General features: G+C 35.5%; 1 protein-coding gene across 5 annotated transcripts in view; it reads right to left on the bottom strand.

Annotated features, from left to right (window-relative positions):
* Positions 1 to 184: 184 nt before the first annotated feature.
* Positions 185 to 27,403, bottom strand: part of LOC123720001 (hemicentin-1) — a 180,525-nt gene continuing 153,306 nt past the window's right edge. The window contains exons 8-30 of one of the 5 annotated variants that reach the window (XM_045676385.1): positions 16,670 to 16,687; positions 16,031 to 16,181; positions 15,049 to 15,160; positions 13,306 to 13,484; positions 13,044 to 13,220; positions 12,614 to 12,754; positions 12,390 to 12,498; positions 11,961 to 12,118; positions 11,826 to 11,884; positions 11,562 to 11,729; positions 11,092 to 11,221; positions 10,664 to 10,748; positions 10,289 to 10,494; positions 9,611 to 9,693; positions 9,345 to 9,522; positions 9,084 to 9,101; positions 8,840 to 8,974; positions 8,401 to 8,434; positions 7,515 to 7,570; positions 5,626 to 5,735; positions 3,399 to 4,116; positions 3,184 to 3,222; positions 2,309 to 2,368 (exon numbers count right to left, since the gene is read on the bottom strand). In XM_045676385.1, the coding sequence (XP_045532341.1) occupies positions 3,400 to 4,116; positions 5,626 to 5,735; positions 7,515 to 7,570; positions 8,401 to 8,434; positions 8,840 to 8,974; positions 9,084 to 9,101; positions 9,345 to 9,522; positions 9,611 to 9,693; positions 10,289 to 10,494; positions 10,664 to 10,748; positions 11,092 to 11,221; positions 11,562 to 11,729; positions 11,826 to 11,884; positions 11,961 to 12,118; positions 12,390 to 12,498; positions 12,614 to 12,754; positions 13,044 to 13,220; positions 13,306 to 13,484; positions 15,049 to 15,160; positions 16,031 to 16,181; positions 16,670 to 16,687 (3,024 nt within the window). In that variant the 3' untranslated portion in view covers positions 2,309 to 2,368; positions 3,184 to 3,222; position 3,399. Of the gene's footprint in view, positions 2,369 to 3,183; positions 3,223 to 3,398; positions 4,117 to 5,625; positions 5,736 to 7,514; positions 7,571 to 8,400; positions 8,435 to 8,839; positions 8,975 to 9,083; positions 9,102 to 9,344; positions 9,523 to 9,610; positions 9,694 to 10,288; positions 10,495 to 10,663; positions 10,749 to 11,091; positions 11,222 to 11,561; positions 11,730 to 11,825; positions 11,885 to 11,960; positions 12,119 to 12,389; positions 12,499 to 12,613; positions 12,755 to 13,043; positions 13,221 to 13,305; positions 13,485 to 15,048; positions 15,161 to 16,030; positions 16,182 to 16,669; positions 16,688 to 27,403 lie in introns of all 5 variants that reach the window. The other 4 variants (XM_045676386.1, XM_045676389.1, XM_045676387.1 and 1 more) reach the window with 4 other exon arrangements.

The raw sequence follows: 27,403 nt of genomic DNA, 5'->3' as shown, positions 1-27,403 counted from the left end.
TATTTAATTCGAATCCTCAAACTGTTTAACCTCACTTAGCTGGGAGACTTAAAAATGTTTAGAATTATAATTAATTTTAAGAAATATAACAAATCGAATGGCTGTGATCATGTAAATAAAAATAGGTTTAGATTATCATAATAATATTAACTATATTATAATACATATTGTGTTTTTTTTATTCCTAGCTTCGATACTGGTTTATTGTGGGACAAAGACATCAATTAAAAATCCATAAATTATTTTATTAACACTAATATTATAACAAGTTGTATTATGTACAAACTTTCTAACATCATTTAGTGATTTAATGTGAATTCAACACTTTTATCTAGTTGTTTCTATTTGATGTCCGTTGTTAAAGAAATATAACACAAAATTCTATAATACGTTGAATTTAAAATTTCGTTTTATAGATATAATATTAGTCGGAATCATTAGTAACGCATAGTGATAATAGATAAGATAAGTTTTTGGAAATATAAAAATTCCCATGGTCAGTCAATCGTGTGACTTACGTTTGTAAATTTTATCACAAAAATTACAACAAACATTTTATTACAAATAATATGCCATAAGTTTTTACTTGTGTTTAATTCACATTACTTTTGGATAAAAATGAGCTCCGCCCGTTTTAATTCAGATCAAAAATATACACAACATCCACGTGTTTCGGATTGATTCAAAAATTTAGTATTACTTTGAAACATTGTAATGTAAATCTAATTGAAAAAAGCGCCATCTGGTATTTGACCAACAAGACGTTAACGTCAGAAACTAGGTCATCGTCTATATTATTGAATTTCTATTTACATTAGTAGTTAGGGTTTTAGCTAGATTAATATTTTTAATGTTGTCTCGATATGGAACAAAATGATTTCAAAATTAATTAATTTTTGTACCACATCAAGATGAAATGTTAATACTATTAAAAAATAACATTTTAAAGCAAATTCGATAATCGTTTAACTCCTTAGGAGCCGTAATTTAACAATAATGTTAAACGCAAAATTGATAAAGAAAATACTTATAATGTATTAAACTTTGTGTATTCTTTGAAAAACTTAAATGTTAGAATTTTCATTTCCTCCTAACATTGCATTAAGGACTTCAACGTGGGGCAGCTAACATCAAACAATCCCGCTTGGACGGAGAGTGTGAACTAGAGCCCGTATCTTTGACGTGACTCAGATCCGAATCTGGCGTCGATATCTAAACACCTTGGCTAATAATTTGTATGGAAGATTTACTTCACTTTTTAATACTAGGGTACTAATTCAAATCAAACGTCTACGTAGCTTTGTCTGAAATTTATGTTGAAATTACAAACAGTTTCAAAGATAAGTCACGCCAGATATGGGCCGAGGCTTTAATGTTAGAAGCGGTTTTCAATTCACAAAAAAATATGTTAAACAAAAAAACCGGTCATAATGTTAAAGCCCTAACCGATATTTAAATAATGTTTAATAATTTGCGAACATACATCTAAGTTTTTGTAACTTTGACCATTTTTGTAATGAATTGACGTCGAACGACAAGCGACGCCCAAACTAACGTTACCGACGATTTAAGACTAAATTCCCTAACACCTGTTGTGTGTTCTCTATCAAGTACATTTTATGAAAACTACATTTATTTACAATATCTCTACTGTCATCTAACCTGTACATTAATTGTATTTACTTTATCGGGGTTCCCCTCTTTGGTTGTGAGAATACGCAATCTGTTATTACAAAAACTCAACTAAATAGCATTGAAGGTGTTTCATTTAATATCTGTATTATATTTAAAATATATATTTTTAAATTGTATTTCCCTGGCCGATCTCTGTCAATCAGACGATTCTGATATAACGATAACATAGTACAGGCAGAATACAAGTTTAATTAAATACGAATGAAACACCATCACTATTTAAGCGGGACGTACATCAGAATTACACGAATTTGGTCACTTTGGTGGGCTTTCTATGGGAGTCCATTATTAAATGCAACATTAACATCACTGACGTTCAGACGAGACTTCTCCTCCACGACAATTTGATTAAACTTTCTAATTTTCGTTTAGTTAGCAAGTTTTGAGGATAGATATTCTGGATATTGCGTCCGATTATCGACAAAACTTGATACTTGAAGTCCTCGTCGTGGAGAAAAGGTGCTTTAAAGTATTGATTAGTAAATTTGGTAAAATATATTTTCGATCACAGCATGTCGTCGTCTGGGTTGTTTTTGTCGTGGATTTCTTGTAGTTTCTGTTGATTCTTGACTTTCTTCATCTGAGCGTAAATGGAGGCCGCCTTGTAGTTGATCGGCCCATAATCTTTCATATCGACATCGGCGTATATAAAATGGTCCTCCGGCCGGAATGGCTGCGCAAGGGAACAATAAAAAAAAAATATATATATATACCGATAGTAGCAGTGGCGGAAATAAATATGTGTAAGAATTTCTTGGTCGTTGAGTTGACTCCACCTTTTAAAAGTCACGTAGTCATTGAAGTTTATCGCTTACGTGCGTAGATTTAGAAGTCATATTAATTATTATCTTCAAGGAGGTTTCATATCTATACAAGGTAGCTAAACAGGTAATTCTAGATTATAAGTATATATTATGTTTATCGATAATAACGTATCTTTATTAGACGATTTTATCTAATGGATATCTATTCACAAGAGCCTCAAATCATTTATGAATTTATTTTAAAATAATTGTAAATTAAAATCGTTGATCTTTATTACGATTATTTATTGCGATTATTGGATATTATATAATTATTAAAATAATTCGTGTAACAATGTGCAACTCATGCAATATATACTTTTTTTATTTGGCAACTGAGAAAATATGTATATGCCAAAGGCAAAATTTTAGATATGATTATATATAATTTTAGACTATGTCTTTTTTTTGAAATCAAAGTACAACATTTAGTTAATAGAGATGGAATAAATACAAACAAAGAACAAATTATAAAGTTTAAAACGTACCTATCACGTTACTTACATGTAACCAAGGTTTAGAAAGGTATGCGTTTCAGGCTATACTTCAGCAAAACTCATGACTAAAGCTAGCCTTAAACCTGTGGTCGTCATTATAATTGAAGCGGATTTCAAAGGTAATTAATCTTTAAGTAAAGCGCAAGTTACGATAAAGCACAGAGCACGGAACAATTTGGAAAAATTACCTTTTAGTAAATGTACGTGTCACTCTTAGCTAAGCGTTCCTAGAAAAAAAAAAACAAAACGTCACAACATTGTTCATGCCTTTAGCCGTTTAATACAGAGATGCTGAATGTTTCGATGTTGGGTAATTATTTTAGAGTCTATTTTTGAATGAGGCTTTTGCGAGTTAAGTACTGTTGTAGGATGTACTCATGAAAAGGACGATCCCTAGACTCACCTTAGACGTCAATTTCGTTAAACTTGAGCGTGGCGTATTCGCTCCGGGGCTGCCCCTTCCTTTGACTACTGCCTACACTATTCTTATGAGCACTGTTAGTGTCTTTGTTAGCGCTATCATTACCTATAGAGTACGTGTCGTATAAATGTCTATTAGAATTTACGGTATTTTTAAATTTCAAATTATGGTTTCCTAGCGCTAAGTCCGCGTACACTAACTTCTTATGTCTAGGTTTGTCCTCCCTGCAGTTGAGGTTCGAGCTGTACCGCTCGGGCTCTATGTGCCGGGAGGAGTCGGATATGTAGTTGCCTTTGAGCAGTTGGAGGTATGACTTCCTCTCGGAGTCGTCGTACTCCGGCTCCGGATAGTCCGGCTTCTCGTAGTTGTCATACAGTCCGACGCATGACAACTTCTCTCTCAGACTTTCCGACTTTTTTAAACGACTCGACCGCTGACCGTTCTTTTCCCGGCTTCTGTTAAGCGTCTTTGTGTAGTGCTGCGTGTCCGCGTGTCGGTAGATCACGGGACCTATCGTGTTGTTGTAGGATCGTTCCTGATCTACGGGGATACGTTTGTCCACTCTGATCGGCTGGAAGTAGCAGAAGCTGTGATGTTTCTGAAGAGGTATTTGAAAGTTCTTTTTGTTCTTCCCTTTTGTGGCGATGTTCGGAAAGTGATTACGTTTTTGAAGGTACTGGTGTTGGAGGATGTTAGTATTCTGAAATGTACAATGAAAGTGTTAGTCACGCACAAACAATGCTGGGGCGAATGAAAAGCTTCTACTATTTACCTGGTCTACTGCACTACTCATTACGCTACTAGTTACGGAATTGCTACGTTTTAAATTTCTCTTTGGCACCGGTTTCTCCGCGAGCTTTGGTATTTGTAGAGTGGTCGGAGTTATCACTTGTTTCTTTGGCAGTCCGACTTTGTTAATGTTTTGCTCGTTCAGTTGGTTCACCACGGATTTTACTAAAGAAGTTGACGGTAAAGTCGTCAACATTCTTTTCGGAGTAGCTCCGACGATATTAGGTTTAGTGAGATCTGTCTTCTTTTCTTCACTGTCATCATCGTCAGAACTATTCTGACTCACAGTTTTATGTGGCATAATATTTTCTTCTTTGCTTTTCTTAACTTTAAGTGTGGGAAATTTCGATAATATGCTCTCCTCAGACTTAGTACTTCTGATTGGAGCATCTACCTTATCCAACGATTTGATAGACATGGTATTAATTAACGGCATGGATAAGTTAACGTAAACATGATCTGATTTTAACGGCGATGAAAAAGGTGTAATTTTAGTTCTAGGAGCTGGAATCGGTCTGTCGAGGGACGTAACAGATGCATTTAATTCAATTTGATCCAAGGTTTCCTCGTATACTTGAATGGAATCTGTTAGATTCTCAAATTTCTCTACTCCACTTATGTCAGATTTAAATTTCATTAGGGACGGATAGTTCTCATAAATGTTACCGTCCGTTTCACCTTTGTCTTTGTCTTCTCCATTTTTACTATTATTATTGATTTCATTAAAGTTTTCTCCGTATTCTGTGTTTGGATAAAATCTCTCAATCTTTCTCTTCCTCACTATTCTCATAGATTGAAATTTTGGTTTTGGCTTTACGTTTCTCGTATTCAAGGAACAAAATTTCCTAGATTCATCGCCCATTCCTTCGTCGATCGTGGGAAACTGTTTGAGGTGAGTGCTAGGCATCGGTGGGAGATAAGGGTTAAGCAGAACTGTTGGTCGAAGGGGAAACATCTGCTGTATGGGCGACAGAACTGGTATTCCATACGTGGACAACGAATCCGATGGACTCAGTGGACACGAAACGGGGTTTTGAACGAAAGGCGGACAGACCACTCTCGGAACGAATGAAGGGTTAGTAGTGAGTTGCTTTTGTAATGACTCCACACTCGTGCCTTTTCTTTTGTTAGGTTCGACCACTCTAGGTTGTATGGCTTGCACGGGCTACACAAGACAACATGAAAGAAAACAAATGCAAATTAATCAATGAAGCGACAAAAAATTAATGCATGCAAAAATAAAATAACAATGTTTAAACAACTTAAAGTAAACAAAAGACGTGGTTGCTAATTATTTAATATTTGGTTTAATTTATTATTAATAAAATGGCAAATTGAACAAAATGAACATTAAAAAGCGACGGTGAAGACTAGAACAGTGAACACGAAGAATAGCACAAAGGTTACAGCGCTAACGTACCTTGTTGGGTGGTTGTTGTAGTCCGTGGAACGGCAGGTTCTCATAGAGACCGGGGTTGTCCGTTCCCAGAGCTCCGTTGGCCGCATTATCTACGCCATTCGAAGGAGGGCCTTCAAGACAAATAATATGACTTTAGATTCTTTTCACAAACCAACAGAGTCACCTTATCGGGGCTCTAAGTCTACGATTTCAACTTATGGTAAATATTACCCTAAAATACTCTTTACGATCTAAATAGGTACGTGATATATTAAAATATGAATTATCTTATTAAACTTACAAAAAATAGAAAAACACCTTATTTTTAAATAAACTTCATTGCCTGAAATAGTAAAGGAAGTATTTTTTTAAACTATTCTCATAATCCATAGTAACAATTATAAATACGTGTCAATTACTTTTAATCGCTAAAGCTCGATTTGATCGTCAAGGCACACTAAAATTGTATTGTAACAAATTGTGTAAATGTTTCAAAAGGTTTACAAAGAGACCATAATACGTATGGCGGGCAAGTACTCACTGTCGCCGGGCTTTTTCCGTTTCCTCGTGTTTTGCTGCGTCTCTTTGAGAGGTTCAATTCTAGCGCTTACACACATTCTGTCAGGCCTTTTGAAGGATACGACTAAAACATGCCATTAATAAACAAAGAGCGACAAAAAAAAAGCAAAATTATTCGAAGCAGAGATAAATAGAGAAAAGCGGCATCAAACTACAAGCGGTGTTGCATACCAAGCGAGTGCATTAGAATTTGTCTCGTGTCAACGGTGAAATGTAATGGTTCATGAAAGTATAAGAAATAAATAAGTGACAACGCAGCATCATCGTGTACGGTAAAATGTCGGCTTAATAATTTATCAAAATATCTACCTCCTTCGGTAACGATTACGTTCGGAGTTTCGCTTTGAAACAGAGATCTTATTCTTTTCGGTCCACAACTCTTATTGATACTCATTAGAGACACAGCCCTCTTGTTCGTTTTGTTGATCTTCGTGTACCTTCCGGCGTCGTCGTCTGACGAATCGCTTTTCCTCCTCAAATTTTTAAATATCCCCAAATATCCATCGCTCTTCTTAGAACGCTCGGGCCTTGGCTTATCATCGCCGCTTTTCTTTCGCTCTAACAATCCTAATTCGTTCTCTTCGTTTCGAGCCATTCGGTCTTTTTGAAGTCTGGCAGGGTTTTTTGGACTCAAAGTATGATTTGAGTTGACGTGAACGAGCACGCCAGGCTTCAGAGGCCACTTGTTCGGCGACGATAGAGGCTCGACCCTGTCGTTCTCGTCGTTCGCTCGAGTATCCGCTTCGCTCCCGTCGGCTCTGTTTGCGTTAATCGTCGCTTCTAACTGCGACAAGCTGGCTTGCAAGCTATTTGAAGATTTATCGTGAACTCTCATCTCTAAATGTGGGTTCTGCGAATCGACCAGTCTGGTCCTATCAGAGGTCTTCGGGCCGAAGGACAGATTGAGTCGCGGCGATAAAGCGGGCAAAGCTTGCGAAATTATGGACTGCGCTATGGACACCTCGTTTATACAGCTACCGTCCGGACTAGTTGAACAAAACATTATAACGTTAGAATGGTAAACTGTGAAGATGATGAGTTCTGTTAAAGTTAAAGTAATACGATTGTGTTAACAGAGAGCATAAAGATATAATAAATAATAAAATAAGTAAAACATAAAAGGATATCGATATGAACCGAGGCATAGATTACAAAAGACGTACAATAAATAGAATAATTAAACATACAAATAGAAGAATGCTTTCAAAGAATCATGCAGTGATCAACTCAATCTCCTAGAATGTAAATCTACGAAAATCTCACACAAGGCAAAACATAAGTGAGCTTCGACGAGAAAGCATTCTCCAGCTAAATACTTGTTAGTTATATACCTGAGTTGTTAATGGTTGTCAATCTTAAGACATCTGGTGTTAATGCGGTTAGGAACCTATTTGAGGAAACATTCGATGTGAGTATATCGGTTTATATATTTTTCATTCAGTAGAAAGTGTGCGAAAACTGATCCCAAAAATGTTATTTTAGTGTTAATTGTTTAGAGTCAGGGTTCTAACATACGGTTAAGGAAGGGTCAGTCCAGTTTAATTGTTTAATTATAATATAATTCGGTTTTACTTATTTAGATTACGCTTTAAATAGAGAGTGCCTCTTTAATATATCTTACAATATTGAATTATATTTTTTTATTTACGTTTGATTTATACAAACTACTTATAACACGATTTAAACAAATATTTATTGGAAGTGACCATTATATAGGATTACAGCTCTCACACCGGCACCTTACTCGGAATCGACTCTACACATTAAAAAGGTTAATTTTGAAGCAAAGGAGCCGTGATCGCAAGCGAGACACCGATGAAGAGCCGGGAGCCATGCGTACTACGATTAGTCCTCAACGAATAGCCGTTGGTCCAAACACTCAAACGCACGCGAAAACGAGACCTTTAAAATCGGGGAGGCATAGACAACGTGTGCCAAGAATCTGCTCGGACCAAGGGCGCTGAAAAATTTTATATACTCAGAGATACATACGATATGTAATACTTTGTGAAGAGGTTAATAACGAAAATGTCGACTCACGGTATAAATTTGATCACTCAAAAACTGAGGCTAATCAGTAAATTATAATTCGTATCGTTTGAGTCGATATTTTCACTATTCAAACTTTCACTGATACTTCTACCGTTATAGGAAATATATAAAATAATGTCGAATAGTACGATTCTTAGCGAACGCCGGAAAGAAAGGAAAACTTACTTCTCTCGCTCTTCCAGCTCGACTGGATTATTGTCTAAACGTTAGTCCAACGTGTGGGTTGGGTTGTTAGTGGGCGGCATCCGGGAATAGACAAAAGACAATTTTCATTAGCAACACTCACACTAATGAGGATTATTAAAATCATTGAACCTCGTTTCTGAAGACATTTTTTAATTCTTATTAATGTTCGTTCTAAAATCTCTAAATAAACGAAAGTATTTGTGAAAAGACGACGTTTGAAGCGATTTGTTTGTTTTTGAACACTTTTGATTAAATCGAGTTCGACACAATAACATAAAAAAAATGGTTTATAATATATTCCATACAGAGTTGTCTGTCACATTGAGTGCATTCAATTAATTCCGTAAATGACTTGAGAAATGAGGTATTTGCAATACACTGACACAGATCGCCAAACAGGAGAGTTAAAGAGGCTTACACTTGGACTTGGCCCGCATGCGTCGGCAGATGCAGATAATGATGATGCACAGGATCACGGTGATAAGAAGCAGGGCCAACGCGATTCCACCAATCAGGAACAGCTTCTGGCGATCGCGCCACCAAACCTTCGTGCCTGCAAATCATCGCAAATTATGTCATTTCAAATGTTTTTTTTTTCGTTATTTGTATAATAGGATCAGATGCAGTCTTGTGTTTAGAATTTTAATTTAATATACACTTACTATAACTATCCATGTTGGCTGCGAATTAAAAAAAAGATATCAAAATTACGTATTTCGAAAATATATGTGTATGTGTATATGTGAAAGAAATTAAACCTACAGTAAATACATAATTAGCTCCAAGTTTGAGTTTATTAAGGACAATCAACGAATCAGTAAAAAGTGTACGCACGCAATAATTTCACTTCAACGCTATCAACGGCATAGCTTGTATCGACGTATCAGAATTATACGGTGAGCGAACGAGTGAATGAGACTAACCCATTACGTCCCTTTCGCAAGGCCTCGAGACGCCCACTTCGTTGGAGGCGACGCACAAGTACGTCCGGTACACGTCCACTCCGGACCGCAGACGGAGGAAGCTCTGAGCTCCTTCCGACCAGATCTTCTCGTCGGTCAGCGTGTCGTTGTCGTTCTTCAGCTTCCACGTGAAGGAAACCTATCGGTTATCGTTTCGTAAGAAATACTTAGTTCGACAGATACATTCAAGAATGCAGACGGACTAGAGATAAAATGCGAAATCTGACCTCGGTGGGGTTGGCGTGAGCCGTGCAGACCAGCAACTGCTGCCCATCCACCTCCTGCTGCTTGATGCCGCATTCCGGTACGACTGGCGACATAAAATCAATTATTAATGTTATTTTTTTATAAATCAAACGATCTCTTTCGCGTTCCTTTCTGACGTTAAGTTGTTACCTGATGTTAAGTGATACCGCCACCCATATACGCTCACATTGCCAGAATTTTGCGAGCCGCAAGTGCGATGGCCGCTTTTTAAGAATTGATACGATTTTTCTTGAATGACTGTAAGTAGAATCGGTTCGGAAATACTTCAGTCCGTAGCTGGTTCCGAAAAGTGGTGGGGTTAAATAATGCGTGGATGATACGAATGGAATTTTGTAATTTGCCTCGACGTCCGAAGATGACACTCAGCTGCAAGTATTAATCCGAACAACTCCTCTGAACACTCTCCATGGTCAATGCGGTAGAAGATGTAGAGAGACCCCACATCTCTACGCAACGCCAAGGGATCAAAACGCTCGGAAAGTGTCTGCTCTTCGACGATTTAACCGCTCTACGTTAAATATAGTTAAGCGGAACAGTACAGTTATTTCACCAGCATGCGATGGGGTCGTCACGTGCCGACGCCGGAAAAACGACGTAAAAGGAAATAAAAGGATTCCAATCGAACGTCTTCTACTCACACATGACGTCCATGAACACCGTAGTGTTGACAGCTCCGTGCCTGTTGTAGGCCTCGCACACGTAGTTGCCTGCGTCCTTCCTCGCGATAGGCCCGAGCAGCAGCGTGTTCGAGGATGACAGCACGAAGGAGCGGTTTGAGTGCTCCTTGGCCGAGATCTTCGTAAGGTGCTCGCGACGCCAACTGTAGCTCGGCATGGGGAATCCCCTGAGAGGAATTGTCGGATGGATTATGCCAACAGAATAAGAGCATGGAGGTATCCAACCTATGAGGTCACCCATTTGGTTTAATACTTTGTTGAGCGAATTACAATCGAATCTACGTTTAGCGTTGGTATAGTTGAGCTTTTTAGCCTGAAAATATATCTTTAACTCACTTTGCAGAACACACGACTTTGGCTGGAATTTCATTTTCGATCACCGAAACCACTTTAGGCGTCACCGTTATATTTTCCGGTTCATCTGAAAATAGATTTAAAAACTATTAATTAAATCTAAGAATAATTTATTCATAAAAGCGCGTAGTTTTTTAAATTTCTTTTTTGATCGAGGAATTTATATTGTATTGTTGTTTTAATTTAGAGTCAACCGTTAAAGTATAGTATAGGATCGATATTTATCCATTGTTTTAATTCAAACATCATATAATTTGATCAAATCAAATCAACAAACAGTGATTTTGGTGAATGCTCTCTCTTAAATAAATAAATAACATATTATAAATATATTCTTAAACCCTGAGCTAAATTATGCTGATTATGAGTCAAAGCATTCAACAACAGCGAAGGGCACAAAAGGTACTCACACTCGACGGCGAACTTGGTGGTGGAGTTCACGGGGGGCCCGGCGGCGTTGCGCGAGGAGCGGCACGTGTAGCGAGCCGTGTCCGACGAACGGGACAAAGCCCCGCCCGGCCACGATGACATGTTCCAGTGCTGGAATTGTTTAATTTCACATTGGATAATTCATTTGGATTGGATTGGACTTTCAATCTTACGGAAGCAGGCTGCAACTCAATTCTGAGGTGTGTTTAATCTCTGCCGCACGAGACATTTTATTCTACGAGCGCAAGATCACTTGCTCAAACTGTGAAAGAACCTGGCATTTCTTAAACCCAGCTGTCGACGACATGCGTCAGGCACGAGAGTGTACCAGAACAGAGTCACCTATGCTAATTTCGGCAATTATATAATGATCTGCTAAAGCCATTATTAGTTTACAACGAACCAAATCAAAAATAAAATTCGTCACGTGACTTGCAAAAGCGCGTCTTACCAGCGTAGACTCGGTGGCCTCGAAGTCGTTCCTGTTGACTTGTGGAGGAATCTTCCGATCGACAACATAATATCGGTCCGTCTTGGCGGGGTCGATGATCTGTCCGTCTTTCAGCCACTGGACGCTGCACAGAGGCGCACATTCCACCGTGCACGAGAGGGATATATTCTGGAACGGATTTAAAAGAATAAAACGCCCGAATTCTGGGTAATTTTAATAATTACAAAAGACACGGAAGAATGAAATAAGAAACAAAAAAAATACTTGTGATTTGTATAAGGCTCCGCTGTAGTGGTTCATCGCGTATTTGAAACTAGGTGGCGCTGAAACAAAAATTGTAAATTAAGTTTTGTCCGTATAAAAACGTGTAAGCAACGAAAGTCTCGCAAAAGGAGTCACCCAAGACGTCGACGTTGACGAAGGCGTGCTCTCCCTCGCCCCCCGCGTTGACCCCTCTGCACGAGAAGTTAGTTCGATGGTCCAAGGTCACAGGGTCGATGGTCCAGTTCTGGGATACGATGTCGCTCACCACGCGGCCTCCGCGGTGCCAACGGAATCTAAAGGCACATACGGATACGTACAGTTCCTCGGAAAAAAATTGAATACTTCGATCTCTTCTATGCATATCTAAAAGACAACTCTTGCCTCTATTTTAATGTTAACACCGAACCAACATCAAAAAGTATTGCAACATTTATTAGTACAAAATTAATTCACAATTATAAAAAGTAAAACATATTTATTATTACACAAAATATCTGGAACACAGCTTACAATCGTTTTCACTAAGTTTACTACATTTCAAACTTTACTGTAGTTAGTAACTACCTGTGGGCTTCAGGCCTGCCCTTCTCCTGGATGCTGCAGCTCAGGACCAAGGACTTGCCCTTCACCACTCGCCAAGGGGAGTAAGTCAACTTCGCCGCTCCCGGAGGGTCTGTAAGACAATATATTTCTAAAGGGCAGAAAAGGGATACTTGATTCTAAAAAAACTGTTTATTTAAAAAACCACGATAGAGGATGGCTAAAAGCGTGCTTCAATGTCAACTCACAGTTAACGACGAGCTCAGTATTCTGACTCTCGTTTCCCCAACCGGCGTAGTTCTTTCCTTTGCAGGAGTAGTTCCCGTGGAAGCTCTTGGTCGTGTCTTGGAGGAGCAGCATCGAGGGGTCCACTTCGTTGCAGAGGTTCTCTGAAACGTGTTTGTAGATAGATAGATAGATAGCAAGTCTTTGGTAGTGCAAACAATGAAAATAACGAAAATACTATTTCTCTTAACAAATCTGTCAGTTCCTACTACCGAAGAAGAAGATATTATTATCATATTTTTTATCAAATGACCACCGGCTATTACTGTTACTTTTAGTTTATCTATAGCAATTGAAATTAGATTTTATTAATGAAAACATATTTATGAGAGAGACGTCTATGAGATAAAACAAATTGAAATATAAAATTTTAAAGACGAATGAAGTACAAACCGTCCGTCCCATTACATTCAGGCAGATGTTTCAACACCTCCCCATCCAAGTACCAGATCACCTCATCCAGCACCGAGGGATTTCCGGAGACCACTTCGCAGGTCAATGTCACATTCTTGTGGTCCGTTTCCAGTATTGGACTCTCTGGATTCATTATCAGACGTACTTGGGGCTTGACTGGAATCATACGTATGGTGTTTTAGAGTAACAGAAAAATAGCATAATGTACAACTTTGCGGTTTATAGCTCTCTTTACACTCACATAGTACATTCACGCTGATTAATTCCTCAGTGGTACCGTTACCCACGACGTTGGCGAGCAGACAGGTATAGTTCCCCATGTCATCTCCATTAGCATCGAGAATGATCAGCGCGTGCTGGTCCGTGCTTCCTCCTTGGTAGTGGCTCGAGTTTACGTTGAGACGCTCGCCATTTCGATACCTGTAAACAATTGGGCGCTTATTATTATAACCTGAGTAGAATTGACAAAAGGGCAAAAGTTTATGGTTTCGATAAAGTCGTATCACTTTACCCATCCCGGTACGATTGATTTGCAACGGGTACGGTGATCTTGCTTAGTGTAACTTTCGAGAAGCGGGCTGACGCTGTAGGTTCAGTTGTGCAATTGCAAACATTAAATAATGGGAGTTTCGTGTTCGTCACATCAGAAGCAAGGATTAACCGAATCACTCACTTTAATCTCAACAATTAAAAAACAAAAGATTATTTTACAGAAAAAGAGTGAATCACGCGCAGCGCGTAGATCCACGCAGAGTTGATATTAAAATATTCTTATAAATTACCGATTAATATATACGTGGTAATTTTTTGGGTTATAATATTTAAAAGAGCCGTTGTATAGATTAACATTGGCTGGACGTGGAATGTAGTTTTTGTGGAATCACATCAGAGAAATTGATAATCCGTTGATTTACTGTGCACAGTCGAAAATAGACTTTTAAAATAGTAAGCGTTACAAATCTTAAGCCAAAATAGTAAAGATTTTTAAGTTGACAAATAAAATACTGAGACTAAATACTGAGAGTCTGTGAACGAGGTTTTAATCAAAAAAAATTTGATGAAAGCTTCGAGATAAACTTCTGTCGCCGTTTATCTTTGCTGACGATAGCTTTGAGGTTGAATTTTGTGGGATTAAAGTTAAAAATATCACGGAGGTCGAGTTTTCCCTCGAATGACTTCAGAGTCCGATGCATACATCTGAAAAATCCTCTGTATAAGTACAATAGTACAATAAACTCAATTGGTTAGCCACACTCATACTTTTGTTAGTTCAACGGATTAGGAGTCAGTATCTTCTTCAGTCTCGGTTACTTTCCACAGACCAATCTACTACTCGCCATCACAAACTAATTTTAAATACATACTGTATTTTAACAATAATTTTTCCCTAGATGCTATACTTTATGCAAACTGTATTAGCAAAAGCAAAAGAGATTACGTTGGAAATTCTAACTTCCGCTAAAATACGTTGGAGATTAAAAAGCCTAATGCCACGTGAGAAATTACTGAAAAGTTCCGCTTTTATGGCCTAGGTTAACTGGGACTTAACATGTTCTTAGTTGTAAAGAATACTTACTGTAATGTGCTCAGTTTCAAACTTTCATATTTAAAAGAAAATCCGTGCGAATCTCGTTACACGCGATTTATGCAGGGGTGTCAGTTACTAATGTACTCGTACATTGAATGGTACATGAACTTTTGATTTTGTCAGACTCTAAAAGATGTGACTACTAAATTTCTTTTACCTAACTAACTTAGCTAGGGTACGGGCTAACTAAAATACGTTTATTCATTTTTTCCGTGTCGGCATTCCTTACACTATATTATGTCCATTTTATAATATACGGTTCGGTATTAAAATATTAACATTTTTATCGTTTTCTATTAGAAACAATTGATTTCAGGACAAGTGATATAGCATTCAGAGTACAGACGATCAGCAGACGTAGGCAGCCCTAACAATGTGTTGTAATTCTGTACATACCATACAACTTCAGTGAGGGATGACGGATTGCTCTCATATTCGCTCTTGAGTAGGATCTTGGTGCCTTCTACTACTGTTATGTTGGGCGGGCCCACGTGAACGATCGGCGGGTCTGGAAGTATTTAATAATATATGATTAACACGGTGTCGGGTAACTAAAATACGTTCGGGAAATAATAATCTAGTGTTGGCTGAGTAGCTAAGTACGTGCACAACACTCAATTAAGAGGATGTGTGTTAGCACCCTGCCAATGTTCAAGCAAAGATTTCTTTTTACCCTCAACACAGTGAAAGTTGCAAAGGGTAAAAATATACATAAAACTTCGTGAGGATCCAAGTAAATCAAGCCTAACTCGCAATTTGAGGCCAGACTTACGGTTGTAGCACCGCTGGTAACTTTTAAATAAAAATTCCTTTAGGCTATAAACAGTCATTTCCGTTGAGCTACCAGAACTACTTTTCAAAATTTAATAATTATGGATGATTATTAGATTAATGTTGAAGTATTTTTTATAATATAATTAATATGACGTGAAATACCATCTTAGGGGTATTTCGCGTCACATAAAGAGTACACTTAGATTAATCTTCCACAATAAAGTCATCATGGGCAGTGTTCAGAAGAGTTGTTCGGTCTACTACCCGCAGCTGAGTTTCATTATCGGACGTCAAGCCACACTACCATCCGTATCATCTCGACGTCCGTCGTTTCACAACTGAGCGTTTTCTAAGGCAGCTTTTGCCGCGCACCACCACTATGTGGAACCAGCTGCCCACTGAAGTATTTCCGAACCAATTCGATTTAGGGTCCTTCAAGAAAAGAGCGTACCAATTCTTGAAAGGCCGGCAACGCACTTGCGAGCTTTTTGGCAATGTGTCGATGGGCGGCGGTATCGCTTAACACCAGGCTCGGAGGCTCTTGCTCGTTTACCTCCTATTACATAAAAAAACAAAGTAGCTTAATAGATGTCGTTTAACTTACACCAAACTTCAAGTTCCCTCGTGGCATGAATGGGATGATCATTGTTGTCTCTCATGGCGTCGTTCACAGCTTTGCAAATAAACCTGCGTCCGTTCTCGAACCGCGTCGCTTCGAACGTCAGATTGGACATGGTGGCCACTGTGGTATCACTCTGAAAATTTACAATCATTTTACTGATGGCTTTTCTTGAACTAGGACGACCTTTATCGTTGCCAGTATTGGCCTAGTCTTCCCCTTGCGTGTCTCATCCCTGAGGCCGTGGGTTGAAACCTCTGCTGTCTACTTATGGACTTTCTTATCATGTGCGCATTTAACGTGAACGGTGAAGGAAAACATCGCGAGGAAACCAGCTTACCAAAGACAAAAAAATTAAGTGTGTCCTGCATAGGAGACTGTTCATCTACTTTCCTATTAGATTGACAAATGAGATAAATACAGAATTCTGAGGCCCAGACCTAAGAAGGTTGCCACTGATTTCTTTATTTTATTTTTATTATCGTTATAACCAAACTTTAGTTTGTTATTACAATAAACTTAGAATTTATAACATGCAGATAATAAAATAAACATAAGCGATATGTTATTATGTTATATGTTAAACAAGTTATCGCATTGCTGTAAGAATGGTGAAAAGCTTACCGATTCAATTTCTTTTTGCTGCGATACATGGAACAAAATCAAGACATCAATAAACCACATACATTTTAAGCTGAAATCTGTATCACTGTTATTCAATATTATTAAATTATTGAAAGAATTTGCTTTTTAAACTAATGTCTGTTTTATAAAAAAAATTGCATTTTCTAACTTTGCCTTAACCAAAGCGAAACTATTTAAAGAACTAAGAACAAAATATCTCAGTAACTTTATCTTAGCATAAAATGGAAAACAAAAATCAAAATTCTTTGAACCTTTAATCCTTCTTAACAAGATAAATAAGAAAACAGTTTTTCATTAAAACTAAATATATTCAACAGCTTCGAATGATACAAAATTATTGTATTCAGTACGAGTCTATCTTTACGAACACATTATGTGAGTCTGAATAATTAATATTCAAAGGGTAGAGAAAATAAAACGAAATGGAATAAATCGCTATACTTAGCACATCATATAGGAAACCTTAAAAAGAAAAATAAAAATCCAATCCCTGACTTCTGTCTGAGACACATTTAATAGAGAAAAATGTCTGAAACACGCTTTAAACAGAATCTAAAAATAAAACTTTGCGGGGAAAAGGTCGCATAAATATGGTCGGGTTATGTTGGGAAAGGTCTGAGTGGAATTCAGCTTGGGGCCTCCGCAGGAAAGTTTTAAAATATGGTTAATATTTGGTTACAATTATGTTTTTCCCCGAGGGTAGTTACATTACATACATTACCTTAATAATATTGACGTTTGCCTAGGCAAGTTCCACACTTTAATGATTAATAAATGAAATACTTCGTAACAAGTTATTATTATTGAAACATGTATAAAGCTCGTGTTAGTATGCATGGAAGTTTAAAATAGGCTAAGGATATTTTTTTATCGTAACGGGCTCGTCTGATGGTAAGTGATACCGCCGCCCATGGACACTCGCACTCGCCAGAAGGCTTGCAAGCGCGCTGCCGGCCTTTTAAGAATTGGTAAGCTGTTTTCTTGAAGAGTCCTTCAAGAAAACAGCTTACCAACTCAATGTAAACCATAATGAATAATATTAAATAAATATTATATTTGTAGGGGCTCACGGTTTCATTAGGAGCCCTTAGATTTAAAATTCAGTTCGCAAAGGCAAACACGACTTGAATATATAGGTACATACCTTGAATGCAGCCTACTAAAAAAATCGTATTTAGGACTAGTAAAGTGTAACAATTATCAATATTGTTGTTTTTTTTTGTTAATTATGATTAAATTTACATTAAAATATTTTTTAATAAGAATTTTATTCTTATAAATAATTCTTGTCATGTTAATAATAAATTTAGTTCACATATTGCACTGAAGTTCAAGAGATCTGGTATTCTAAGAATAATGTTTACCTTTTATCTCTTCCTCTCGTTGTCGTCATGAAATTATCGATAAGCTACAATCACTCTCTAGCCCTTTCACGAAGGCAACAAAAACTCGACTAAAGTAAAATAGTATCCAATTAATTCTATAAAATGTTGAAAAGGACTCCGCAACGGGAACTTACCTGTGAGTGACTAACATTTCAACGCGCATCTTTTAATTGATATCGAAGAATCTTTTACAGTGCTCTAGTAATTATCGGTTAGCAGCTAAGTAAAATTGATGTATTAAGAAACTTATCACCTACGCGAATATTAGAAATATAAATAAATAAATAATATTGGAATTTAAGAATCGCGCCAAACGTACAAAGCGGTCACAGCCAAAAATTGTCGAGTGTTAAAGAAATTGTCCATAGACTATTGGCATCGCGTGCCTATTAGAAATAAACAATTCTTATGGAACACACAATGTCGGTAGCTGTCGGTGTATGGTGGTATTATACAAAAAATATTTCTTAATTTTTTTTCTAATAAACACGTGTTTGTTTTGATTCGGTTATTTATGTAGTTTGGTATATACAGTTTAGTAAGCAAAGTTTTAGACTGTTAAAGCATTTGTTTCGAAACTACCCTCAAATTTTTCGCAATAATATAAGATAGCGATTCATTTAGAATGTCTTCTCAAGGCACCATCAGTAACTAGATAATTTTGTGGTTTGATTACGCGCAAATGGTCCCATGTAAAGTGTTTACTATATATATAAAGCAAGAAACAGAGAAGAGTGGAAGCTCTTAGAGGGGGTTTATGTCCAAGGACAAGCTGTATAATAGAAATTAACTGGCTTGCCGATTAATTTTAAGTGATTATTTTTATTTTATATTTTTATTAGTACTTCACATAAGAATAAGAAATTACAGCAATAAAGGCTTTCATTATTATTATTATACATATAAAAGTAAAACCACATGACCGAAGAGCGTAATTCAATTTGACCAACATCTCTAAATAAATAGAAAAGCGAAATTTACGAAAGGTCAAATTACAGAGATTAAGAATAAAAGCTCATCGCAAAAGAAAAACTAAGTAATAAAGAAAATTAAACGCGAAGCGGCTTTCAAATTGTTCTAATAGAATAAAACAATTTTACAATATTTGAGTACAATGCTGGACACAAACTGAGAGCCAATGCTTTTTACGTTGTTCTGGTTGGAAAACTTTTGCTTATTTTCACCATTTTAATAGTTTTGTAATCCAATGAATCTCTCTCGACTTTTCTTAATAATATCTACATCGTATATATCTACATATGTACTAGTGGTAGCTAAGTTATATATATACATAACAGCATTTCGTTTATATATATATTAGTTTGTCTCGAGGATCGGGTTGGCTAGAACGATTTGGCTTATTTTGATATTGAAATATTTGTGGATTTTCAGGTAAGGTTTAAAAAAAGAAGCATGAGCAAATTAATATAATGATTTATTATTGACTGTTCCTTTATAAGTATATCTTTAATTAACTTTTTTTTTGCATTTATGTGCCAAGTGGATTCCAGAATCGTTAAGATTTACAGTTACTTTTTTTAATTTAAGACCTGTGTTTAGGACGTCTGTCGGATACGCTAGTGTAGTATTAACATTGGAGAGATTTATTTAGCGAACTAAAAGGTCGAGTTGGTTTAAATTTGTGATAATCGTAAAACTTTATTTACCGGCGAGTGGAGCAAGTATTGTCGGTAGGAATTATAATTTTTTAATTATGTACGTCGTTAAAGCATTAACGAGGAATTCGTTTCATTTGTGAATTCCCATTGCTTTTACTCGCTTTTATTAATTAAAAACAATAATTGAGTGATATTTTAATTATTTTCGCTTAAAATAAATTTCTGCTATTCATACCCGGTCTGTGAGGTTTTCGAGAAATATTTGGAAAGAGCTTATAAGAGCTTCTATTTAACAATGTAGTAAGAGAACACGAAGTTATTTGATTTATTAGAATTGCAACGTAGACATCTTACATATTGTAAATTGTCAATTCAATCTTTCAGTAGTGCGTTGGAACGATAGTTTGAGTTCAGGTTAAAAAAGAGTCTAAATGACGACAGACAAGTCTTGATGCTTAAAATCGATGTTATGTATCAAACATAATATGCATTTACTTACATATAAAGAAAAATGATCAATGTAAGACCAAATATGACCCTATTCCCCTTTGAGGGGTTACAGGACTTACCAACTCATTCGTATTCTTTGATATGGAAAACCTTAATTAAAAAGGGTTGTAAATATTTTGAAATGAATATACACCGTTGTTTACCACGTTTAAATGTCAAATTAAAATTAAAATAGAAGCTTATCGCCGTAGCTATAATTTAGATCTCCATTTCAAAGATAAGTATTTATCCGCCATTACAAAGCTAATTTAAGATAAACTTTCGTTTGAACGCTTTGTAATGATTATAATTAACATTCAAAATAGTTTATTTATGGTAAATTTGTGTAGATTAAATAATGATTAAACTTTAACATAGGTCGCAGACAAAGTTAAGATAAAGACCGTTATTTTATGAATCTGTAGTATTACAATTCACTCGGCCAGATTTCAAGAACTTAAAAGTAATTCTTATTAAATGCGACTAAGCTATTAATTCCTGAGACATAATATACGTAAATTGCACAAATAAATAGAAATCTAATAATTTTCTCTTTCTATTTCCAAGTCCCTTCCATCATTGTAGTCAACCTGAACCCTCCTTCCTGAGGTATGAAAGCGTAAATACATTCATTTACGTGAATGCTCTATAATCTCATTACACAAGTTTAATTAATTCCTGTTTTAATGACTTTCAATTTTGATTAAAAAAGGATAACATTCGTTAATTACTATTCGCTTTAACTAGCGGATGGACTTCATTCATGCGAGACAAGTGATAGACTCCACGATTCCACTTCGTTATGTCTTGTGTAGAATGCCATATTGTTCCATTCAACATTATTCATAAAAATGGTTTCATGCCGTAAAACACATTTATTTAAAATACATGTGGATTTTTTATACAAAATAAATCGATATAAACTCTGCGCTTCACGTTTATAATAAAAAATAATCAGTTCAATTTCAAGCTATTGAACAAAAAAAAAACAATTTCAGGTTATCTATTATCAGATTAGATTGAAAAAAAGCATCCAAAATTGCTATAGCTATCAAACTTTTAATTACCTCTCTAGAAGTAACCGATCACTGCCGTGAAATGCTTTCAAATGGAAGATGTTTAAAATTTTAAAGGTAGACCATATTTTTGACAACAATTATAAATAACTGAACTGTTCTTATTATTATGACATCATGATAATTAATGACATTTTCAACACATCTTCCCCTATTTTTATATGGCTGATTGTAAGGTGTTTTTTTATAATTTATCAATCTGAATGTAACACTTTATTTGCAAATTAACGTTTTATAATTACTTATTATGTAGCTTAATCGTCAATTGAACATATACAAATTGTTATTTTTTCGTGTGTGATGTTGACAAGGCATATTATTTACGTGCATGCTGCTCATTGCTTAATTGTTCAATGTAATAGAATCTATCTTAATCTAATTGCATAGTACTTTGTCTATTAGATGAATTAATACCTTCAATGCTACGTCATCGTCGGTTTGAATATTCTGTGACCACTATACTAACCACGTAACTAACGTAAAAAAATTTACACTTTATAAAACCATGTTTTACATTATATTTATATATTTTTCATATTGCACTTTGCACTTCCTCTTTTCATCACAGCGAAGATACTATTTGAGAGACAAGTACTTAATCGGTATTTATTAAATATTCAAGAGATAAACGCTTGCTCTCATATTATACACCGTGAAAGATATTTTATATATTTTTAATCCACATTCATTTGTCAGGTATTAGTTATGGCCAAAGTAAATCTTAATGAAATACACACAAAGAGCACAATTAATTACCCGTTAATGCTTTTAATATATTCTCATAAAACTGTATAAATCTGTCAGTGTGAACTTAGTGACAGAATGAAAAATCGCTAGCTAATATATTGAGCACCTGGCCATACAGATAATTGATGTGGCTCTAATGATATCGAAATAAGTGATTTATGCCCTCATTATTGCATGCAGCTAAGCTGTTGCATTTTAAACGGCTTTAATAAACCGGATTAAAACAGATAATGACGTTAGTTATTAGCTATATCGCCTACGAATTTGTAATTTCATAACAGAAGCAAAACTAAACAACGTACGTTTGATGCCAAAAGGTGAATCTTATTGTGTATTTATTTATTACCTTTCCCCACAGTTCACATAAATTAAAAAATAATGAAACTAAAGATATAGTCAAAGATGGAATACATAATAAATACAAATAGTAGAAAAGGAAAAAAGCTATAAAAAATATTAAATAAATTTAATTTAGTAATACCTAATTGGGTGTGATGGTGTGAACTGTGACTGAAAGAGGAAATAAGTACATAAAACAATGAAATTATCTGCTTATAACTTGAAGTTTTTGATTACACAATCTACTAGATTAACTAACAAAGTAAGTTTGAGTCTAACTTCGATAGCTTTGCGATGCTTTGCTTTGTTTATCAAGCGAGAAAAATTTAATTTTTACGCCAACTAGTAACATTTCTTTTAAATTTCTTGGAATGTTATGAAGCATATTAATCCTTTGTGTGTATACTGACCACTACAAACTACTTACTTAACTTAAAATCCCCACATTTTATATACTGTGCAATAAGCATGAATATAGCAATATTTAGCAATAGCAGAATATCCAGAACAACTACATCTGCGTGTCGACCTAAATTCAATTTCCCCGCGGTATATTTTAATTAAAGACATCGCAACGTGTCAGGTATTGGTTAGCGAGGACGTCACATATACAATTTACCAAAGCTAAGGTTTACGTAATTAATTTTAATGGTACATAAGACGTAAATAGACAGAAGCGAAAGCTAAAGTGAAATTGTAAGTGGAAATAAAACGAATGTATGAGGTATGGGGAAGTTTGAAAACTTTTCAATTGGGTCATAACTGAAAATTACACTAGGAACACCTTATTTCTTTGGAAAATATGTATGTCTTCTAATAGACAAACTGTGATTGAGTTGATGATGAATGGACCGCTGAATCTTCTTGGTGGAGGGGACACTCAGGAAAAACAAACGTGGCAAGACTACAAAAGCGATGGGTTGAGGATAACATAAAGGTTTCTGGGGAGAAATGGATGAAGGCAGCAATGAACAGATCCAAATCGTACTTCAGGAGGAGTCTTTTACCCGAAATCCATACTGCAGAACACCAGATAATGGAAATAACAAACCTATTTGATTTAAAATTGTTCTAGTATTTAATTAAAGTGTCTTTATTACGATTAATAGACAAAGTATAAGCACTATTTTTCTAAAGAGCAAGCGTTCCAAACCTTTGTACACCAATGGATAATTGTTGTCTTGATTAAAATATTGAACAATGAAAAACAAATGAGGACAAATGCCTTTTAGCTCTTATAGTGTACATTTTCAACTCTTGAAAAGCGAAATGTAACTCTCTTTCATATAATACTTCAGTACTAACAAAATAGAGTTCCTAAAAAGATCGGATCGTTTCGCAAATGACTGGTGATTTCGCGTTTATTCACTGAGATGAGATACACTTGGACGGTTATTACTGGAAAAACTGGAAATGGGTAATTTACTCTTAAATCTAACAAAAACCGGCGCAAGTTATGTACTTTAACAATAGAAATACGGAAAATCACTATCTTTATCGAGACGTTATAGTAAGGTTTTAAGTTTTAAAATAATAGTCACTTGAATGTCGTTTTATTAATCACAGGCCAAGACATAAAATACATACATAGACATAGGTTCGAGAAAGAAGAGAAGAGAGAAAGACTTCGGTTTGTACCTATAGGATACGTGTTATTCCATCGTATCATAAAAAGAAAATTCAACAGATTAATAATATATGTTGTTAAAATGTGTTTCGAGTGTCGAGTAGTGGCACACCAACCACTGCAATGGATTGATCTTTTATATATGTATTAAAGTAAACCACATCATATATAATGCATTTTCAGTTTACAGTAGGATATCTATGTATTCTACCATCCATGACAATAACGGTGACGATAAATTTTCCAAAAAAAAGGACACAGCAAAAATATTATACTTACTACTGAAGTTGGATGTGTAATATTTGTGTTGCCTGATTGTAATATTGTATAATTATTGTGTTCAAACTTATTTTGGAACGTTCAAAAACTCGTGATCGGGGGCTAGTTGTGGTGACTGGTCGTACTTGAATTCAGGTATGCGGTGATGTTAGTGATTTCGACTATGTATTTGCGTGTTGTTCCCACGAGAATGTAAGTGCGTGCTCCTATTTCACCATGACTCCTGCTGATAGAGGATCTTTGACAATCTGAGACAAAACTTTGTTTTTAATTTATTTCATTATTATTTATTACTTAAGACGTCATGTGGAACATGTTGTAATGGTTGCAGCTCCTTTATTGTATAATACAAAAAATTAAAAAGATTAAAGAGGCGATTAAACAGAGTGGTGGAGAGTTTATTGCCAGTTCTTCTCTTCCGTTCTACGCCCTTGATTTGAGAACTGGAAGAATTACATTACAACATTACTTTTTTACCTATATGAATAAATGATTTTTGACTTTGACTTTTACGTATGATGTAGAAGTCTCTCGTTCTTGAAGTCAAAAGGGTAACACCATTTAATAATGTGAAATCTTGTTTGTTTGAAGTTTAATAACCAATTTCACGCTTTGTCTTATAGTTCAGACAACAATTTAATACAAAAGAACAAATTATGAGAAAGAATGAAACACGATTCACAGTTTGAGAAATGTCGTCAATTAAAATAATTACAGAAAAGTTTATGTACCTACTACGTCTACTCCTAGCCCCGCTGCGCTAGTGTAGTTACATTATAACGATACTTAGGTATTATTATTTATTACAAACCTTTTATTAAGGGACTTTAATAAGCCTTCCCAATTGAGCTATTTTTAATTATATCAGTCAAAACGTCAAAACCCGAGACGTAGATGTTGAGATATACCAAGCATTTCTGGATCGATATATGATCATAACTCTCAGGTTTAGACATTGAGGTAAGGTGTAATATAAAAGCTTATTTTCAAAAATTATATAATAATACTTTATTTTGATACATGTTTTACTTATTTTAAGCGGAGTTGCATTTCGTACACACAATCACACGTAGGCGCGACGGGACCCTAGAGAAGCCCATCGTAATTGGCAACTCCGACGGCAAACGTGACGCTCGCCAACGAGATTGACTGATCAAGTCAAAGACTCATCGTCGTCATCAAAACTGTACACAGTTGTAAAAAAAGCGCAGGACCGCAATTGGTGGAGGAAAATTTATTCGCGCGAATATTTATTGGACCACGATACTCAGATATGAGTTACCAAAGAAAAATAAGCAGTCAAATATATTGCAGAAGGAACTTATTTTTACTTTAAGGATGGAGCTCATTAAACAAACTAGAAGTTTTGAGGATATTAAAGTTTTAATTATAAGTAAGTGTAACTTGATACGCAAAACAACGACGAGTTAGAACAAGTATCGATAATGCATCGCACAGCACTAGGTTAATTCAAAGTTGTAGCACAAAGAGGCTTCCCTCTTTGACGCACGCAACATTTTCAAAGGAATGCAAACTTTACGCTCAAACTTCTTGCGACTTTAGAAAATTTTTGATGAGCACTGGTTTAACTGTTGCTTAACGTGAAAAATCACTTAAGATTTCAGTTGGAAATTCAATTGTATACAATGAAACTTTTTAAATTGTTCATACTTTGAATCTAGATAAAAACTTAAATTTTCTTTAAAAATTCTTCTTAATATAATATAATATATATATAATAACATAGTTTTAGCATAATTAAGAACTACCAAATAAAGTCAAAGGACAGTTTTATCTATCTACCTCACACATCAAATGCAGAAATCTAATTGGAGTCTCATAATTTATAATGTTAAAAGAAATTCATAATCTACATTAATAATTAATTATCCCATTAAGGTTATCTCGTAAGTAATGTCCGCGATAGCAGGAATTCTTATTACACTTTTATAATTATTTTTACGGAGGATAATATTTTTTTTATAGATTTATTATTTTAGAACTTAAATATTTATCAATATTTTACATATAAGAGTCGTTTAGGAGTTTTTATAAGTTACATAACTCAAAGTTTCAGTGGTTTTCAACAATCACATCACACATATTATTATTTATACATTATTCTTTATAAAACATAGTAAATTAGACAATATTTTTTTTTGAAAATTCTTTTTTGATCCCGTTTTAGAACATTCTAAATTCCACGATTTTTCAGTTATCCGCGCATTTAAAATTCACTTGAGGTACTTACGACGCTATGTAAATACGAATGAAAAAAATTGAAGCGTCCATTTGTTGTTGTTGTATGTTTTACAGGCTATATCTATATATATAAACTTCCCAGAAATATCTATATATTTCTTGGAAGTTTCTAGTAATTTCAATTGCTGGCCGGGAAGTAGTTCGCGCGGTCGGACCTCACCTGCTGTGGACAGAGGTGGCCTGGAGTAGGTTTATTAAAACAACTGCTTGAAAAATTATATTGACACATACACAGGCACCCTTTTGGACCCTGAATCACTTCGCATTGCCTGCAGCCTTAGGAGTGCCCATATGAACTCCCCTCTGCCCATCCCTGAAGTAGCCTCGGATATCATGGCTTCCATTGCCAAAGGAGAGACATCATACGCCACCCTCTTGCTTCCGTCAATGTTCCAGCCTTTTTGGAGCCCACAGGCATCGACTAGCCGATGGCAAGCGGCTGGATGGGATGTCATTGATCCCTTGAAAGATGGGACGGGCTTTGGTATGGGATGTATTACTTGTGTGAATACGTTAGCCCCATCTCACCTCCCTCGGACAAGCAAAAAATTTGGGACGGCCGCAGAGCAGGCGAAATCGCAATCCAGCAAGGAAGTGCTGCCAGCGTTTAATTTTCTTTTAATTAATTTGTATTTTTTTTCACTATTACTATGTAGTATGTATATGTATACACATATATTTAATTGCTATGTTTGGTTACATGAATAAATATTTAAATTGGTAATTGAAACAAATAAGTCATAAAATGTTATCTTAGCGGTAAACCCAATTCACCAATTTAATGTAAGAAGTTATATTATAAAAAATCATATTAATCGAGCTGAAAATATCTGTTAAAGGAAACGATCGATTATAATTAAAATTCGTTGACAGAACTTAACAATTTCAAT

This window comes from Pieris brassicae, chromosome 2 (genome assembly GCF_905147105.1).
Source record: "Pieris brassicae chromosome 2, ilPieBrab1.1, whole genome shotgun sequence".
NCBI classification, from domain to species: domain Eukaryota; kingdom Metazoa; phylum Arthropoda; class Insecta; order Lepidoptera; family Pieridae; genus Pieris; species Pieris brassicae.
This window is presented reverse-complemented; position numbering and strand designations above follow the sequence as displayed.